Raw genomic sequence first — 21,013 nt, forward strand, 5'->3', positions numbered from 1 at the left:
GTAAAGAGGGGAAGGTGTGTGGGATGTTTCCTTTCAATATTGTTGTTCGTTACGTTTGTGCCAGTGTGAGCTGGAATGTGGGGTGTGGGAATAAAAGAAATATGCACCTTGCATTCTAGGTCAGTTGCTAGGCGACATGGGAGATGGAGGAACTCTCCTCCATCTTCGATTGCTATTTCTATTAAACTCTTTCACTGGATTACTTCCTGCTTATTTGTTTGCTTCTATGTTGCCTCCAGCTTCATTCACAAAAATAGCCCTTTCTCCACTTGCTCTAATCTCTGCGCACTTCTAATTTTAGATTTTATGAGTTCATGAAACAATCAAGTTTTATTTTTTCTGCATGCATGAAGATATTTTTGCTCATGGACTGGCAACGTGGCATCAAGTGCTAGGGTTAGAGCAGCATTGAAATTATTTAGATTATTGAGGTTGCTGTTAGTGTAGACAGACGAGAAATTTGACACAAAGGCCCATTTTTATACTGCTTTGCGCTGTATTAGCGTCATTTTTCTTTACGCTAATTCAGTGCAAACCTAACTCCATATTTATACTTTGGTGCTAGACACATCTAGCGCCAAAGTTATGGAGTTAACGTTGTTTTCTGGACGTGAAAACCTTCCTTGTGTCAATGAGATGCAAGGCAGGCGTTCCCGTCCAGAAAAGGATGATATGGCCTTTGTGCCATATTTATCCCCCCGTGCTGATATCCAGCACAGGGGGATGGGGACCTTAAATAATGGCGCTAAGCTTGATTAGCGCCATTATTTAACGCCTGAGTATGGACAGGCATTAGGGGACCTGTAGGCATATTTCCATGGTCAGAGACCATGGAAAGTGCCCACAGGTGCCCTTCACTGGCCCCAGGGACACCCCCACCCACATCAGAGGGACACCACAGGATGGGGGACCCATCCCAGGTAAGTCCCGGTAAGTATATATATATTTTTTCGACTACCCCGCTCGGGGGCCCTGACTTGGGGCCCTCTGCATGGCACTGGCCCCAATGGCCATGCCCAGGGGACATTTGTCCCCTGGGCATGGCCATTGGGGTGGTGGGCATGGGTCCTGTCTTTACTAAGACAGGAGCCATGTCCATGGGGGTTGTGTGCCAGAAAATGGCGTTACACTGCTTAGAGGCAATTTTTCTGCCTCGAAACAGTGTAGCGCCATAATTCGGCGCACAAGCCCTGGTTTCCCCTACGCCTCCCCCGCCTTGTTAGCGTCCTTTCCAAGGACGCTAACAAGGCACTAGCGCCGGCTAACACCATTCCATAAATATGGCGACTGTCCGGCGTCTTGGAATGGCGCTATCCGGCGCTATACTTTTTCACGCAAAACTGCGCTAATGCAGTTTTGCGTGAAAAAGTATAAATCTGGCCCAAAGTCTGTAAATCCCTGACATTGGTACTCTACTGTTAAATGGAGCCCCCTGGTGTTCAGACCATGTTAATGAGAGGGATTTATTAACAGAAACGAAATCAGAGGAGGAAAATAAATAATGGGGTTTAATAGTTGACCCCCGCGTGTGTGTGTTGGCTCAAGGTTCCAGAACTAACGTTTAACACCATCAGGTCATTTAGAAAAGTCAGCGAAGAGCCAGGAGCTTTCTTGAACAGCAGCTTAGGTCGCCAAGAAAGCCAAGAATACCATTGGCAATTGCTAACACTGCAATCTCTTCCGTGAAGGAGGGGAGTCTTGACAGTGCTAAATTGGGGGGTCCATGGGCGAGAATAGTCAGAGGACCAACAGTTAGTCAGAAAGTCAGAGCCCTGGTAAGCCGTGCTTCATTTGTGAAAAAAAGGGAAGGGGTCCATGTTTTTCATAGGAGCTCAGAACCGGAGCCGCCAAGCGCTCCAATTGCCAAATGCAAAAGACTGATTCCTCCTCTTGTCTCTTTCTTCCTTCACCCTTCATTCCCTGTCTCTTCACCTCATTATTGCGTGATCTTTTTGATCCCCGCTTTCCTCCTTTGTCACTGTTTTCCTCTCTCTTCCACCTTCTCTCTCATTTTTCTGTCTTTCTCGCTCTTTCTTGCTCTGGGTCTAAGTCTCATCATGAAACAAGTCCTGATCCCTAAACGTCAGTGCCAGTGCTCACCACCAGCAACCACTGGCACAAATTAAGCAGTGTCTGTAAGGGTGTTAACATGATTTCTACTGTAAAGTGTGAGAGTGCGCAAGGCAGGATGGGGTTCCCTGATTGATGCACTGTGTGTGTGTGTGTGTGTGTGTGTGTGTGCTTGTGCGCGTGTGTGAGAGACAGAGGACTCTTTGGTAGTAGCCAGAGTATCCTCTGGTGCAGAGTGCAGGTAACAGTGCTCATGTGAAATCTATTATATGTCAGGTACAGAGGTGTTGCAAGTGGGAGCCTGACGTCCTCACCTCTGGAGGCTTTCAGTGCACGAAGCATGTGGCTTCCAGTGTCTGCTGTAATGCACCAGTGAAAGACGTGGCGATTAGTGTGTGAATGTGGGGGAGAGTCTGCAAGAACAAGAAGCACGTGAATCATAGCCTGTGGATTATGGGTTCAGCAACAGTGCCAGAATCATAGATCTTATACTCCGGTGCGGAAGGTGCAAGCAGTGAGTGGAGCTTGTCCATGTGCTGAATGCATGAACATGTATAAGATAAAGACAGTACAAGGTCTCTCCTGCAGAGCATATTTATTAGTGATGTGCAAGGTGGAGAGAGTGCTTCAGACCCTGCCACAAGTGAGGAAGAAATTGCGTGTTGGCAACGTGCAGCATTATGTTTATTCATGGCATATCAGCAGGTCCCACACCATGGCTGGAAGTGCTCGCCTCCATTGGTTACAAGGCAGATTTCCAGCATAAAGGAAATGGGGAGCATGAGCAAACCTCTTTCGTCTTGTGAATACTCGGAGGACTTCCTTTTTCTTCAGTGAAGCAGGATGCACTGGTCCATTCTGATGCCAGCTGGCCAACATCCATAATAAAAAGTTTTGGTCACGCATGACGAGTGGCCCCAGCTTGGGATGGCATTTCAGAGGAGTGATTGAGATGCTCATTCTTTTCTTTTTGCGAGTCAACTACCAGCCGGGCAGGAATGATGTACTCAATGGGTATGAGTTTATGAGGTCTGCTGAGAAAGAACACCTGCCCCTTCTCAACCAAACACAGTCCCCATCAGTGAGCCCAAGAACCACCACATTCCACCCTGGAAAGGTGCCCCGTCCTAGTGGAGTGCCTGCTCCGGCACTGGACTCCATGCATCCTTTAGCCTCCACTGCCACATCTCCAGGCCTTGGTCAGGAGTCTTCTCTGCTCTAACTCTTTTTCTGAGCCAGATCCTGCTCTTTCTTTCTCTGCTTCTCCTTCTGCTTTTCCACCTTCTCCTGTGCCTTTTTCTCCTTTTCCACAGCAGCGTTCATCTCCTTCAGCTTTCGCTTGATCAGAGTGCGGTCATGAGAGTTATTGACGCTGAGGCTCTGAAAGAGAGACAAGAGCAGCAATGGATGTCAAACCAAGGTTTGTGATAATTCCTATAAATATGTTTGTGGACCAGATAGCAGTCAACTTCCACCCTTTATGCAGACATAATTTTATGACAAGGCGGTTCCAGGTAAAAGGAAATAACAAATTAGTTTATTAATCTGACCTCTTTATCACCCCACACCTGGTGGGCTTGGTTATACAACTAAGGAGTGCTAAAGCTGTTAGCCCAGCTGCCATATATGGGTCTGGATACTTATATATCTTATGAGGATCTACACACTATTTAGAAGCGGGGGCTGCTTGGCTTCCAAAAGCAAAGCCTTCACTGGTCCTGCTATCAGAAATCCTATGCCTGCAGTTCAGCAAGCACAGTGGGCATATTTAATAGCCCCTAGCGCCACCACTTTTTGTGATGCTCCGGTGGTGCTATGCCCTGCGCCGTATTTACAAGGTGGGGTTAAGCCACTTTTTGCGGCTTAACGCCATTGTGTAAATATGACTCCTTCACACGTAGCCCTTTGTGTGGAAGGGGCGTGCAATGGGTGTTGCTTTGAGAATGCCACAGCAACACCCATTGCATTTTGACGCTGTCTCAGGTTTACGAGTTTTTGTAAACTTGAGGCAGCGCCAAAATCTAATGCCACCCCAGGCACTAGATTTTCCTCCTCGCTTTTAGCTTTTTCTATGTGTGCTGCATTCTGCAGTACACATAGAAAGAGCAAAATGCCAGACACGATTGTTTATGTGTGGGATGGTGTCCCTTTCTGCACATAAACAATCATTTCAAAAGGACGCTTTGGCACTTCTACACAGAACTGCCAAATCGCCATTAGTGGTTATTTATGTGCAGGAAGGGACACCTTCCCGCACATAAGCAATCACACCCCTCAACGCAGACATCCTTCCACGATGGTGCAAGGATGCCTGCTTTGGCGCTGGCAGCTAAATTTAGCGCCATTGCAGGGGACAACACAGGGGTGCACCGTATTCAATTAAATACAGTGCATCCCTGGGTTGTGAAAATGACGGAGCGTGGCGCTGCCAATTTTGGCGCAGTGTTGCGCTCCATCATTTTTCCTCATATATGGCCCAGTATTTCCAGCTGAGAAGCACTGGAAAGCCCACGTTAGTTATGATATGGTGTTCAATGTTGTTTTTCCTTGCCTAGAACACCATGAAGGGCATGAGGGGGTCATTCAGGAAAATAACAAAAATCTCCTTTTAATGCTAAGGGAAACCCTTAGTGTGTCATGGACCTTTATTTTCCACGTTTTTAAAAACGTGCCCCACTTCTGTTTCTGAAAAACAAAAGACTGTCTGGCCAACATTGACACTTTTGACAGACATGCTCTTCCACTGTAGTGGAAGCATTTGCAGTGAAAATTCCTCGATGTTTCAGCGGCAAATACGGTGGGCTGTCCTCCACTGAGCTAGCATGTCTACTAATGAAAACTCCTGATTGAAAAGGGAGGATTAAAGCTATGCTGCAGTACATGCCCCCCCCCCCCCCTGTTACCTGGCAAGAACTCGAGAGAGGGGATCTGTATATGACAACTCAAATGTACTTATTTTGGAGAAAAATTGAAATAAAAGTGATGCATTATGTGTTTGTTTCAATGCTTTTATGTGCCATCTTGCAGAATTTACGGCTATCCTAGAGTAAAGACTTCGCATAAGTCAATATTAAATATGCATTAAGGATTCATTTATTGACTGCTTCCATTTTATACTATAACAAAAAGTGTAATGCATTGATAATGAAAAATAATTCTTTGTATATTACAGGAAAAATAGCACAATTAGATTCCAGAAACGAATGAAGCATTTCTAGGAACACTTGGTTTTGCATTCCAAGATTTAAAGCACCAAAAACGTAAATACTAAATTCAATAAATGCTTAATAATCACATAAAATGACAAATGCTGGTTTAACTATCCTATATCATAACTAATCAATCAAGTATATACCCGTAAAACCTTTACATATATACATACACACATACAGCCAGAACATTATATTATTTAAAAGGTTCATGAAGTATATACATTCTTGAATGGTTCAACTTCTACTGTAGAGTCAAGAGAAAATTAAGAATTAATTCCAGTGTGCAGCAACTTATATTTTGCAAATACAGAAAATCTGCTAGTTTTCACTAATTATCAGTCCTCAACAGCAGGGACCTTCTCCTTCAGCATCCCTGAAGGTCGTTACTGATGCAAGATTTTGATGGCAGTGGCAGGAACGTGTTTCAGCTTAGTCAAGTCCCTCCAGAAATTCTTTCAATTCCTACCTCTTGCTGCTAGTAAGACCGTTGCCTTCGCTTTATTCACTGCAAGATTGGACTAATGCAACAGCCTCTATGCAGGATGCTTCAAGTGACTAATACATAAGCTGTAGATCAGAATGTGGCTGCAAGGTTGGTGTTGCAACTCCCTAAATGGAGTTCTGCCTTGGTGTCTTGGGAAAATTGCATTGGCTTCCCATCCACAAAAGAATGTTGTTTAAGATCTTGCTACTAGTATTCAGAGCATTCAACAACACAACCCCAAATATATCACTGCCCGGCTTCAACAGTATACAACACAAACAGTACTGGGATTCCCTGACACCAACTTGTTAAGGCCCCCCCTTACAGACTCCAAACTCGAGGAGGCAGATCCTTTATGGTGCCAGGGGGCAAAGCCTGGAACCTATTACCCATCTATCTGAGGTTTATTGAAACTGAGCAAAAATTCAAAAAAGTTCTTAAAACCTGGCTCTTCCAGGCGTCGGATAACCTGTGCCTTTCTCTCATCTAACCCGCAGGTCTTATCCTCTGCTCATATATGGATTCTCAGGGAAGTTGGCTATTTCTAGCAAAAGCGCCTGTATGCTCTTTTGAGAGTGACAGTTGCACAGTACAAGTCCTTGATCATTCCTGTATGTTTGGTAGGATTGCCACAGATTCTTAAGACATCCTTATGACAAAAATCACTAAAGAGTATGTAGATTAAGAAAAGTTGATATGCAGGAACACAACCCACACTAGAGCTCTGTGGAAACCTTAATCAAATCTTTGTAGACAAGGTGTGGGTGAGAATGAGGAAAAGCACGCTCTTCACGCAGTATGTTCAGGACCAGACATTGAGGTCATCCCATCCACTCTGAAACCCACAGATGGTCCAACACCTCTAGCATCAGCATGATGAAAAACACAGTTAGACTCCTACCCCTGCACCATCCGTTTACAAATGCACCTCAGCCTTTCAGTATTGGACAGCGCTAGACCTAATCGCACTGGGCAAGGTTTGGGGAAACAATTTTAGCCACCCAACTTCAAAATCATTTTGTCAAATTTTCCTCTCTCCGATTTAATTGAATTTCGGACCAATACAGGGAACAGAGCTGCAGTGATTCCCTGGACTGTTGAAGGAAGAAGTAGTCTGTTTATTGGATATACAAGATGTACTGCCTCTCTTTGACACTGTGGAGCATCCTTTGCTTCTAAATGTGTTAGGTGCACTTGCCCATACTGACACCTCTACGATGAAATGGATTAGTACCTAATTGGACACAAAGTTTATCTTTGGAGCCTTTCGTTTCTCAATCAGTCCGTTTTTCATGTTGTGCACCACAGGAACTGTGCCCCCCCCGCATTGTTTAATTTATGCCTCGTCACATTATTCAACAGTCACGTACAAGTCAAATGGAAAGAGAAAGAACCCCTGTAACAGAACTACAGTCTTCTTTTAAAAGCTTCTGAAGCCTGATTGCGGACAGCGATCTATAATTAAAGTACAAAAAAGAAAATTTATTATTTTGGCATCAAAAGACAAGATTCCTAAGCATCATCCCCTGCTCCAAAACTATTTGAGCAATCCTCGCCCTTTTTTACTTAACTGAAAACGGCGGCTTTCATGACAACATCAGCCTCCAAGGACAGACTGATCATGTCATCATGAGCTGATATTACAACTGGATACTCTGAGATCTACCCTCCCTCCCTGTCCTTATCTCACAAAACCTAGATGGTCAAAGCAGCTATAAACTCTCAAATAGCCTAAGGTAACAGCCTCACTACAGGTCTACCCTAATACTAAAGACAACATTCAAAGCACAACAAAAACTATGCCAATAGCATGACTTTAGGAACAGGACAGAAGGGACATTCCACAAAGACTAGGCGTATTCTTCACTTTTGTCTATTCTATGACCACATTTGATGCACACTGTGAAATCTAATGTGAAAAGCCATCAATGACATGGTGCCAAAATATCTTTAAGAAGAAAAAATGTATACTACTACAGCAAGAAGGTAAATAGCTCTGACCAACTCCTTTCAAGTGGACCAAAGGGAAAACTCAAAAACAGAAGAGGAAGATGGTATGGGGACTTTGGCCTCTGTTAATTATGCAGATGGACATTTCGCCGCCTACACTGCAGTGCTTGATTAAACAGTGCTGCAGTTGTGGGTGGAGAAATGTGTGTGGGCAGAGTGGCGAGGGCAGTGGGGGCACATCCCTAAAAAAACACAACAAAAAACAGCTATCACTAAATCACCGTGGGGCAAACACTGGTGTCCAGAATGTGTCCAGCTGTGAAATATCCGCCAATCGAGGAAGACTGTTTTCTGTCATAGGTGTCATACTATGGAACTTGTTACTCTCAGTCTCAGGTATATGACACATTTCAGCACCTTAAAGGACGCCCTCAAGAATTAACTATTTTAGATGACCTGTAGATGACAAACCACAAGTGACCTTTGGGGTAGCATTCAAGTCATAAACATTGAGCCTTAGAACTTAGGATTTGGTCTTTTGCACTTAAAGGATCACAAGTATAAATCACTCCTGTCCCATTTTGCATAAAACCTTTCAGAGGTTCCAGCCTAATTGTAATGCAAAGTGAATGTGGATATGGAAAAATGGGTCAAGTTGAAGCTTTTTTCCGGGAAGAAATTTGTTAAAAATTTAGTTTATTTAATAGATTTCATGAAGTCCCGGCAAATTCATTATGTTCCATCAATTGGATCATGTGCCACAAATAGGCACCATATTACAGTCATACCGAGCCACAATAGGGTCTCCCTTTTGAGCTTTGCTTGTGGCACTCAAGCCTTTCTCAGTAGGTTGTAGCTGCAGTGTAACAGACCAAAGTCTCACTGTTGTGTAGCCATTTTAGTTATAGCTCCATGAACGTTATTTTAACATACTAGGCCTGCTGCTGTGCACTTTAATTTAGATATATTTGTTTCGGCTTTGCTTTATTATTGTTATAATAGCTACTTTTACGGTCTTGTTTCATTTCTCTCTATGTAACTGTTTTTGCCTAGGCCAGCACTCAGTTCTCAAACAAGACATTCTTGCTCACTCTGCTTCTTCCAAGGCTGCAGCAAGATAGGTTGCTGGTGAACGTGGTATAAGTTTAGTATCTGACATTCATAGAAAATACACATCCTTACGTAGGGACATTTTCTCAGAACGTCAGGTGTTTTATTACAAAAACACTTCCCTGTCCCTTACACATTAGAGGGAGATTCCAGCCAGAGAACCACAACTGTATGCTGACTGCTGAATGCTTCGCTACAGCTGCTAATGCAGACTTAAGGCCTTTGCTTAAGGGGGATGATGTCTTCCCAGGGGAACCTGAAGGGCAGAATGTGAGCTTAACACGCTGTGCTCTATTATAGCCTAGGTAGGAATTAGTCTATTGACTGTAGTGACAATATGGTAGCAATATTTCTATTCTTTACTCTCATCACAATTTTAATCTTGTCATGCTGTATCGTCCTGGTTATTGCAGCCCACGCTTTGCTATCTAAGATGCAGTTGCTTCATTAAAAGCATTACTGAAACATATACTGCCTCTGTTTGTCATTGTATATATGAGACTAATGTAACTGAGAGAAACGGATGAGACCTGAGTGACCACGGCTTCCATGAGAAACCAGTTATGTCATGCGCTCGGCTTCCCAATCGTCCCTGCCCTGGGGTAGAGATGAGGCACTGCTAGTTAGTGGAGCAGAACCCGGACTGGAGTGACAGGTGTCACCTGTAGTGGGTTAGACTCAATCTCTCACACCGCAGGCGATTCTGCCACTCAAAATCCAGGAGTCTCATTAGAATAATGAGAGCCTACGCGACATCACTAGAAGTTGACAGCTTTTAATGCTGCAATATCAGCAACATTTTTCAAAACTAGCTCTGTCATCGTCCCACCCAGAAGAAACCCTGTACTTCTAATAGGCCAATGGCTACTGGCATAAGACTGAAAGAAACGTAGAATTTTCTCAGAAACCTACTGGACTCTTTAGACAGGAATTATGGAATTGAGTTCCAGTTTGTGTAAAAATTTGTTTTTTGCATTTATGTTTTATTTTACATAGCCACAACAAATATTTGCATGTGGACATTGACAGCAGAACTTAAGCTGATTTTCACTGGTGGATACCACAAATTTGCACCCACGCCCAAGTTTGAACCTTGTTGGACTGCTGTTGAGCTAAATGAAAGCCAAGGCAAGCATTATTCCCAGACTCCCCTCCCAGCAAAACTCTCACATGCCTGTTAAGTATATAGATGTAGGTGACAGTCTGTAATGAACAGCAAATGGGCCAATGATGCCACTGATTGTGACATCATGGATAAGCTAGGGTTTGTGGTTTGGGTACCAACCAGTCACAGTTATTCATTTGGTCCATACTCTTCTGCGGTCCATGATGGAAGAGGATGGCAGGTTTTTGCTTCCTATGACTGAATAATATTATACAATGGCAATGGATTCTGTTTGTTTTGTTATAAGGTGTCCATACAAAATGAATTACTGCACACTTCCACACAGGAAGGAGTTGTTGTTGTTGTGCTTTGTGAGTGTCCTGAGGACCTTCTATGTGTTTCTTTGGCTATTTCCACTCTCTATGGAATAATTGTCTTTCTCTCTCTCAATGGCCAGTCATTGACAAGGAAGGGGTAAGGCACCATGACCATCTAAAATGCCATCTCATGCTGAACACGCCACCTCCGCTCTTTCTCAAACTATGGGAATAAAAAATGATATGTCTATCCTCAACACATCTTTTGTGGAAGACATGATCCACGTATGTGCTGTCATTGGGGATAACAACTCTCTAATGTACTATTGACATGTATTGAGATTGGCCCACAACAATCATGATGCATTGTAATCTTGATGATGAAGGGTTGATTTGTCTGGCAAATATGCTGAGGATGAGGAGTCATCACAGTATGTCTAATGTTGTTTCATTACAAGGCAATGGCATTGTGGTTTGATCCAGGACACCTAAAACAACAGTTCAGTGTACACAAGTATGCATCACTCAACATTTACACATTAATAGTGTGCTTCATTTTACAGTTGCAGTACACTAGTCTACATGAGGCCCGCAGATGTATATGAGTGCAGTCAATTGACCCTAGGATGTCAGGATACCCTGCTGTAGCATAAAATATTACTTTTCTGGTATTGCTTATGTGGAGTTCCAAGAGGAACTGTCTATGCTGCCCACTCACTCTCTGCTTCACTTAGCAGAATATTTTGCTGCAGAATGTCAGAGAAATGCCACACACCAACCCTACTGTCCATTCTGTAATGCTTGTTGTAACTAATTCTAGCACTGTTAACCTTTTCAGAAATGGGGAAGGGCAATGGGTACATACGTTGGCCTCCAAGGTTAGCATAACAATGAAAAATATGTTTTGTACAGTGTACATAGCAAGCCTGCATATCCTCTGGATCTCAAACTGAGCCATGTTTATTTGTTTGAGGCGTTGGTGTACCATTTGAGGTCATTGATTAGTGGTTTTCATCCTCATGCTGCATACATTATTGTTGCAAAACATAACTTAAAACTGGGACGGGTAGGGTTAAAAAACTGTTTGCATAGTGAGGTTGGTAGGATTTCTTCAGGTCCTAGGTGAAAGATGGCTGAATGCGTTGGCGCACCATTTGATGTCATTGATTGGTGGTTTCCATCCTCATGCTGCATACATTATTGTTGCAAAACATAAATTAAAACTGGGACGGGTATGGTTAAAAAACAGTTTGCATAGTTAGGTCGGTAGGATTTCTTCAGGTCCTAGGTGACAGATGGCTGAAACATGTACACCATGTTTGTGAGATGTGAAGGATTGCTAATTAGTCACTAGCGCATCCAACTGTGTTTTTTCACCTTACCGCTATCCCGGTTTTCTTTTATGACAATGGTATTCTTTAGGGATAGGAGGTAATTGTAATTACTCTGACTGATCCCATCACAATCCTGTAGCCAGAGATTTTTCCTCCTGGTGGAGGCAATGCCTACCTGGTCTACCCCATACCCAGGTAGGAGGCCTAATGAAGCAATCCACTACAATTACATCAGTGGATATCATATACACCACTGATAGAAACTAGTGGGTGAGGGTCTCCCAAAAAAGTTTAATGAGAGTCTGGATTCCTTGATTGTGTGGTTTCACTCCCATTTGACTTTGTATGTGCTAAATGCGTCCACAGTGTTTTTTCTAGGTATTAAACACACGCCGAACACCCAAAGCTAGTCTGCCCCCTGCAGCGATGTACCACCCAGAGCCTTCACAATGTTACCTTGCTACCAGTGTGTCTCAGTTTGAAACAAAATTAACAACTATATACTTGTGTGAATGAAAAGAGATATGTGTAAGACAAACCTAGCTGGGAAGAAACAGGGCTAGACGGGGGGCGGGGGGAGTCCTGAGGGTATGATCCATGAGGGTCATTTCTTCAGAAAATGTATGGAGAAAGGCTGCTTTTTGGTCTTTTCCTTCTTGCATTGATATGTCACCAGTATCACGTTGTCATGGCTCCTGGTGTTCTGGGTGTCTGCAGTGGATAGTTTCTCACACAGGTATGCAGGGATGCTGGTATTGCAAGTCCTATAGGTTGTACAGTGGGTCTTGAAAATGATGCAGATCTAGAGGGGGAGACAATGTACTACCTTCAGTGTTTGGGTGATGGGATATGAAATGTGCAGCCAAATGAGGGATGCCAATTGGTGTAGGGGAAGCAGTGCATTTACTTCATTCAGATGAGACATAATCACTGCTTGCACTATTTGTTTAAGTTGATTTGTGGTAGAAAGGATTTCAGTTTTTTTTCAGGAAGGAGAGTTGATATCATGATCTCTTAATTTTCTTGGCAATGTGTCCTTTGAAGATGAAGTGAGGTATGTGTCAAAGGTGAATTCAAGTGGTATCACATTGGCTGCAGCTGAAGGCTAAAGCTATATAGGTTCATGTCATAAAGCCAGGTTTTAGCCTATGTTTATTTAATAATGTTCATGAAGAGAAGGAATTTGGTGTTTATCAAGATGAGATTTAGGAAGGTACTTGACATTTAATTCTGGATTAGCTCAAGGCAGTTGTTAAATACTATTATTCCAGGAGATTTGGGGATAGAGTTGAGTATTGTGGCATATTGATGGCCCATGAAGTAGTTGTTGAGTGTGGGTCCAAGAGGCTTCATTTATAAGTTTAAAATAAAAGGAGAGTGGATCCCTGAGTAGACGGTGTTTTTCCAAAATATTGAGGTTTCTGTTTGTATATGCAGGTAGTAGATGGTATGAGGTGAACAACTGCAGGTGTGTCAGAGAAATCCATTTGAGCTTCCAGGGTGTGGATCAGCACTTCATGGCCGGCTATCTAAGGCTGTAGAAAAGTTAAGTAGGATCATTTTCTGTCATTAATGAGGCAGGTCACATTGACTACTCAGTGAGTGGCTGTCCCTGTGCTGCAGTGTAACCTAAAGCTTGATTGGTAGTCCTGTATTGTTGATTGACTCTCTTGTTCAGGTGAATTCTATGTTTTTCCAATGCACAGTGGGTGTGTTTTGGGGCAGGAGTTGGTAAGATTGTTGGGTCCAGGGTATGTTTCTGCAGGACCCCGTAGAACTGTCCTGTCTTAAGGACATGCAGGAAGGTTCCTTGATTGAGAAAGGAGCTGATGATGTGAGAAGAGGCGAGACAACATCTCCTTGAAGAGATATAATGATGGATGATGCTAGATTGTTGTCTTGTTTGAAGTCTGACTACTTGCAGGTGGAGCGGTAGGGTACAGTAGGCAGAGGTAATGCATACTTTGTGCTGTTGAAAGCAATCTGAATTTGTTGATCTACTTGGGTGACAAGACAATGGCATTTTACTTGTCAACTGGCTGTGGAACAGGAGGACTGGGAGTGGGTTTGTTCAGTGCTTGAGAGCTTCGAATTGTGTTGTGCTTCTATTATTAGCTTTGCTGATGGTAATCCTGTAGAAGGTGGCTTTTATTTTGGCAATTATATATCTGTAGAATGCTGAGTGCTTTGATTCAGGTGAGGACATTTGGGGCATCCACCCACCTCCATTAATTTGTCTTGTCAGTGTACGTCATTCTCCATCTCTAAGAGTCCTGAGGTGTACCATGGTGCAGCGGGTTAGATATAGAGAGTCAGAAGTGCGATGATTTCTATAGGTTTGTTCAGAGTTGTGCAGTATATGTTAAATGGTGCAATGACTTCTGATTTGGACTGCTTGAAGTCTTACAGATCAATGAGTTCCTCCTAGAGGGTGGGTACAGTGAGGGCTTTAAAGGGCAGACTCTCTACTTGTTAGGTCGAGCATTAGCGTTTGACCTAGTGTATACTTAAGTATACTTATACTGTGGAAAGAATCGATTTTATTTATTGGTTGTAGGGTTCTTTAAAACGTTTTGCTTGTTAGTGGTCAATTCTGCCTTTTTCTCCCTCCTTTTTCTGTTTCAGAGCAGTGATCTACTAATGTATTGTTCCACTTTGGTTTCTTTATCTGTTGCTGTGACTGACTATTTGTGACATTTCTTTGGTGCTGCTCTTTCACTGTGGGTGGTTTAGGCCGGTAGCTGCATGCGTTTTAATGCAGCATTCTGTTCCTCCTACTTCCTCCCATGTCGCTGACATTTGTTTTGGCTTTATTCCAGTGCTGCCCTCTGTACCGGTTCCTAAAATAAGCTTATTTTACTAAACAAACAGCTCCTAAAAAAAGCCTATTTTACTAAACAAATACCATATGCCCTTGCATTGCATTGCAGAGAGCCTCTCTGTCTCTCCAGGGCCCCTCCCTGCTAGCACTCATGATATCACACACAGGGCATTGCTTTTCTCTTTTATGGGGCCATATATCTTCTCAGGCTGCTCTGCTAACTTCATTAGATCTTTGTTGAAATGGGAGGCAAAAATGCTTGTTAAAGAATACTAGCCATTTCCTTCCTGTGGTTTTAGAGTAGGAATGATTTTATAGGATATGAATGTCCCCAGAAACAGTTTGCCATTTCAACTGAATCGAACTTTGTTCACATGCCTCCGGATGATATAAATTAAAGCACTCTCTGTACTTTACCCATGTAATGACATACTTCTTGCCAGATTTGTGTTAGTTTCACCGTGGATGCTATAGATCAAAGTTTTTCTTTATTTTGAAGGCTGAGTAAAATGTGTTTTTCTGTCTGTAATGTTAAGGGACGAGCGAGGGCACCGGGGGAGGTGAGACAAAAAAGGAATCTTACTGTAGAGAATCTTAAAGGACACTTTCTCTGAAAGGGATTGTTTGGACCTTCATCTAATCATTAAAGCCACGTGGAGGTAGCAAGCACATGAATTGCTGGGCTACTTATGCACTGAAAATCAAAATGTGGTACTGTGCCATCTTTTATTTCAGATTGCGGAATTTCATATTTTTTACTGTAAAGTGTACATAATCTAAAAGTGATTTCCTATGGCTACAGCTTCAGTAATTCATTCATCCTTCGATGTGATGCTGGAGTTGTTTTTATCATTCTCAGAGAGATGTTCTAATGCTATGAGCTATCTTGTCTCTAGTCACCCAGCCGCTGTGTTTCAGAGAGCCCCCAGACATATCTAAACTTGTTCGCCCGGTGAGACCATGCCCTCTTGGCAGGTGGCATGCTGAGCCTCCCCGGTAAAAAAAGAAAAACCTACACATGGTGAAATAAACTACCTTTGTCTTGATGCCAATGACACTTCGACCTTGGTACATGGTGACATCACTTTGCCTTCCTTTGTCACATTGCTCGCCCTTTCTTTCACAGCAGGTGATGTAACTTACCTTAATGCCTTTTTACTTCTTAACATCACATACATTTTGACTTTTTGTTAGGTGACATCACATACCTTTGCATTTAACATGGCCTCTTAGTGCCTACAGCTATTTATTGTTGAAAAACTATTGCTAACATCCCAAAAATACATCTTTTTACCTGTGGCATCTTTATTCTCACTGTCCAGATGCTGCTAATATCCATGTAGACAACATTACCCATGCAGTATTATTATCTGGTATAGCACAAAACAGTAGTCTTTATATGAGTTTATTAATCATATACCCAAAATATTTCTCTCTCTGAAAATCCACAACAATATAGAGACTGTTCACAATCATAAGTCAAATTCCATTCAATTGCCTATACATTATCCAATTAACACTAAAGAAAATAATAAATCTCAGTATTATCCAACTTAATTGTTCGTATTCACAATTTCATAGTTAGTCCAATTATCACAATTGTATAGCCATAGTTTCCAGCTTGCTTGTCCGTCGTCAACACGTGTTTCATCCGGGGGAGTACCCCTAGGAGTACCCCTAGGACTGAGGAAATCCTAGGGGATGACATGGTGGGTAAATTATACTTTTTGGGAGTATGATGTGGCATTTTGTGGCATATTTGTGGCATATAAAGGGACTTTTGAGCATTTTAGATGTACACGGTGACACTTTTGGGATATATGGCAATTTAAGTTTCTTTTTTTGGTCATACAATGAGACCTTTTGAGACAACTGACAATTAATAGCAATTTGATGGCACGTTTGGGAAAAGTTATAACACTTTTGGAGCCTACGAAGGCCACTTGGCTTGGTTTTTGGGGCATATGAAAGCTTTTATGACACATGCTGGAAGCAGCCTAAGGTGTTAAAGTGTACTAGTAGCATCCACGTGGTACACACATTCCACTGCTTCAGGCTGTCACAGTGTGAACCACTTACAAACATCTTAGAAGAACCACAGGAATTGCAGGTGGGTTTTCTGAATTGCTTACCTATAAGGTTTATCAGTTAGGACTTGTCATTACAAAACCCACTGATTTCAGTAGAATAAACATTGGTTTGGTCCCTTGCCCAATTTCAAGATACTGTCAAAGGTAGTTTTTTTGTTGCTATGTTACTTGTCATTTTATAGCACACTTCCCACTGGTGTGTGTAGCTTTGCTCTTCCATTGTCTGGCTGCTTGTAGATTGGAGAGTGTATATTTAGTAGAAGATTTCATGTGAACTATTTTTAGGTTGAGCGCGGAAGCACTCTGGCGTGTTGTAATCTCTCTGTGGGCTTTTAATCATGGGCTTGCCTTTTAGAAAACCTTTGATGATATTGGTAAATGCTTTACATTTGTCCCTCCTTGGGGCAGTTTTGTTACCCCCTTGGAGACTGACCCTGTTACATGGATAACTGCACGATTGCCGCTACGTTTGACAGCAAGCAAACTTCTTTTTCCTTTTGTCTCTCTCCTTCGCACTCATGGCAGCCACGGCACTTTGAATCGTCTTGCTTATGTCAACTGTTTTACTTTTCATTTTCAATTTATGTGGCAAAAGAAGTCCAGTTAGTAATTTACAATGCTAATTGCTCTAACTCAGGCAAACGTAAGACCCATTGCATTGCAAATGCTTGTTCTTTTTTTTGCGGTCCATGATGCATTGGTGTGGTGTGGAGGATTGAGGCGGAAATGGCGAGGTGGTCTGTCCAATCTAGTGGTACCTGCGAGGATGTCAAGATGAGGTTGAGTGTGTTGCCGCTGGAGTTGATGGAATAGCCAAAAGTCGAAGCAGGCATAGAGGGGCTCTTTTATTATTCTTTCACTGTAAGTGCTGAGACGGTTGAAGTCTCTGAGGAAGGTAGATCAGGACTGCTCATTAGAGGAAGAGGTCATAAAGTCTGAGATTTCTTCTATAAAGTTGGTGGTGGATCTTTGCATCCAGATATCAAAACGGGTCTGTTGGTGATGTTGAGAGTGGGAAGGTGAGGAATTCAAATGCTGGAGGTGTTACTGGAGGAGTAAGGTTGCAGGACAGGATGACTTGTGGATGATGCAAGTCATCCTCCTGCCTTGCGTGTGCAGCCTGGGTGAATTAAAATATGGAGGATGTGCAGCAGTGGGTGTCAGCAATGCTTTTGTGACATTGCATGTATTATGATGTCAGCTACGTAAGGAGGATGGAAGATTGCGCTTTATTTAAAGTGATGAACTGTAACACACGAAGAGTCGCAAGACCCTGGACTTTCACAGGTGGCTTCTATTCACTGCACAGTGCATATAAATTATTCAGTAAAAACCTTTGGCACATTGACCACACCTGCCCATGTACTCACGTTTATTAAAAAACTATGTTAATGCAAATGGCCTTGAATAAAAGCTGTCCCTGCTTTAACATGACCACTTGTGTTTGCTTTGTGCGGGAATGGGTTGGTGGTAACAACAAAGGAAAGAGTAGTGGAAGTGGCCTGAAAATAGACAGACCAACATGTTTTTCCCATTTTACATCCCTGCGCTGTCAGAGTTGGAACGATGAGTGGGTGCATTCTTAGCATGGCAGCGTTTCCCTGCCCTCCTCAAGCAGAATAAGCTAAGAGTCTAGTAAAGAAAGGATAAAGCAAAGTATGATGCAAAGTATTATGATACCATATTAGTCTGAATTTTGAAACTGGTGCTTTTCTTACCAAACATTCAGCTTGTGTACATTTTCTGAATTTTAGCAGAAATAACTGGATTTAAGAAGACCACATGTCAATACTAAACATTGTCCTTTCCTACAATGGTAATCAGTGGATAGAAATAAATCCAGTTTCTTACAATCAACCTGCAATAGCGACCTAGCAACCACGTGCCTTCCTGTTGTTCCTGTTGAATTAGTGGTATGGAGGAAAAACTTGGATAAAATAATCTGTATTAAACCAGGATTATATGTTATTGACTGGAACTCTAGAATGTGTCTGTAACCAGTGTTAAAGGTAAGGAGTCTCTTGGCCTTTACTTCTTTAGCTTTATTTCTCATACCTTCAGCTTTGCTCCATCCAGATGAAGTAGCTGCTGCCCATCCACCTCACGAGCTGCAAACTCTGCCACATATTGTTCCATGTTCAGGCCCTCCAGCCATTGGCCAACCTGCTCAACTGTCCAGTTAGTTGCCAAAGTGATGGGTTCGTCTAAAAACTGAAGAAAAGTGGATATTGATAATCAGAACTCAAACTAGGAGCGAGTTAGTGAATAACAATTAATGGTAACATCTTGGAGATGAACCTGACCTGGAACATACCTAATGGTTGACATAAGCAATCTTACTCTCACTGGAGAAACCTTAGGTCTGACACACCTAATACCAGTAATACCTAGGACTGTTTAAAGCTGCTGCTTCTCTAGATGCTTGGATGGTGACAGACAACCTCACTGCTAATGGAGATACCTAGGGAATGATAGATGGCCTCTCTGAAATTGGGGATACCTATGGTTGCCAGAAAGCCCTTACAGATACTGAACAAACCTAAGGACTGCCAAATGATGTATGATTGATAGACAATGTAATTGCTAGTGGAGATCTTTAGGGATGTAAAAACAGGCTTGCGATTGATACCTAAAGAATCACAGACGGCTTCACTGTAACTGGAGGTAATCAGGGATTGGCAAATGTCTTGGTGCTATTCTAAGCACATAGCGATAGGTGGATGACCACAGTGAGATTTGTGGGAATTGGCAGATGATTTCAATGTTATTGAAGACACCTAGTGATTGACAGATGTCTTTGCTGCTACTTAAAACACTTAGGCCCATATTTATACTTTTTTAGTGCCGCAATTGTAATTTGTAAGTTTGCGCCGATTTTGCGTAAAAAAACGACGCAAATGCGGCGCTAAAAAAGTATAAATATGGGCCTTAGAGACTGCCAGATGGTCTTGTTGCTACCTGAGATATATAGGAATTGAATGACAGACTTGCTACAGATTGGCAGATTCTGACAATAACCATAGATTGGCAGATTGCCTTATTGCTACTGCAGATGCCTATGGACAGAAAGGTGGCCTTGCTCTTACTAGCACATCCCAATGATGTGCAAACACCATTCACACATATTGAAGTTATTCCAGGTCACATGGACCTTTTCTCTGTAGCTGGAAATGTGACAGAAGCCAATGACACCCCAACTGTGTTATTTTAGCAGAAGCCCAGATGCCAAAATAATGTCACTGTTTCTATGCCACTGGTGAATGAATTGATACTGGAGGTACTCAGGAACTAACAAAGGCTTACAGAACATGGTGTGCCGTAGGAGACTCCAAAGCTGAAGCAGATGCTCGGAACTCCTTTAGGTTCCCACTGCTGATGGAAATACCTATCTGCTGACAGAGCCATTCTATGACCTTACTATAGGCAACCTTGTCGTCAGTCCCTTTTCATAAGTCTCCTTGTAGATTCCAGATATAGCTCAAGCTACCAGATAGTTTTTGAGGATATGTCTACACATTCCAAACAAATCTATCCTTCCTTTTTTTTCCCTCACTTTCTTCCTTCATTAATTCCTTCTTCCATGCCTTCTTTTCCCATTCTTTTCAATCTTCTCATCTTTTTTCTTTCTTCCTCCCTTCCTTCATTGATTCCTTTTGCTCTTCAGTCTCTTTCCCTCCTGTCCCGAATTCCTTCATTCCTTCCTTTTGTCTGCCTTTTTAAATTTCTTACTACCTTCCATTCCTCTTTTCCCCTTCTTTTCTTTTTCCTTTCTTGAATCCTTCCTTCTTTCATTCATTCCTTCTGTCTCCCTACTATATTTGTCTACCCTCCCTCGCTTCCTTACTTGCTCTCCTATTCTCCCCTCCCTCTTTCTTTGTCCTTTGTTCCTTCTTTCTTTCCTCATGTACTTGCCTCCATGTTTTTTCTTCCTTGATTACTTCTTTCCTTGTTTGCTTCATTCTTTCCACCAGTGTCCCAACCCTCTCTTCTTCCGTTTCTGCTTTACCTTCCTCCATACACCCAACCATGACCATTTTCCTTACTTCTTTCTTACTTTTTTCCAAGGGGCACACTACACAACAGTTATTTTGCCCAGCTGCGAACAAGAGGTTGCATTTCCCTTTCGTGAATTAGGGCACATGGCATCCCTGCTATGGTACTCCTTCCTTACTCTTTCATTCCTTTCTATCACATCCTGTCTTCCTTTGTCTCCTTTTCTCTTTTCTGTTGTTTCTTGCCATATTTGATTGACTCCTTAAACACCTGGACTCCACAGATCTGACTGCCTTCTCCCTCAGTACACAAATTCCTCACCTCATCAGAAGATTGAGATAGCGTGTGGTAGGGGTAGGAACATTTTGTTTCAGGTGCAGTCGTGGTTGTAATTTTGGGACTGCTGCTGGGCGGTGTGGAATCATCGCTCAGAGTAGAATCCTATGGCAAGACAAAGAATACAGAGCCTGTAAAAGTTTGCAGTAAAATAATAGAAAAAAAAGTAGTGTAACTAAACAAGCAGATAT

At 42.5% G+C, this 21,013-nt stretch overlaps 1 protein-coding gene across 3 annotated transcripts in view; it reads right to left on the reverse strand.

Moving 5' to 3' along the window:
• Positions 1-2,650: 2,650 nt before the first annotated feature.
• The window catches only part of SAMD14 (sterile alpha motif domain containing 14), a 206,530-nt gene continuing 188,167 nt past the window's right edge, over positions 2,651-21,013 (reverse strand). For all 3 annotated transcript variants that reach the window (XM_069237825.1, XM_069237824.1, XM_069237823.1), the window contains 3 exons: positions 20,808-20,927; positions 18,549-18,704; positions 2,651-3,450 (listed from right to left, as the gene is read on the reverse strand). In XM_069237825.1, the coding sequence (XP_069093926.1) occupies positions 3,289-3,450; positions 18,549-18,704; positions 20,808-20,927 (438 nt within the window). In that variant the 3' untranslated portion in view covers positions 2,651-3,288. The remainder of the gene's footprint in view (positions 3,451-18,548; positions 18,705-20,807; positions 20,928-21,013) is intronic.

Source organism: Pleurodeles waltl, chromosome 6 (assembly GCF_031143425.1).
Source record: "Pleurodeles waltl isolate 20211129_DDA chromosome 6, aPleWal1.hap1.20221129, whole genome shotgun sequence".
NCBI classification, from domain to species: Eukaryota; Metazoa; Chordata; class Amphibia; order Caudata; family Salamandridae; genus Pleurodeles; species Pleurodeles waltl.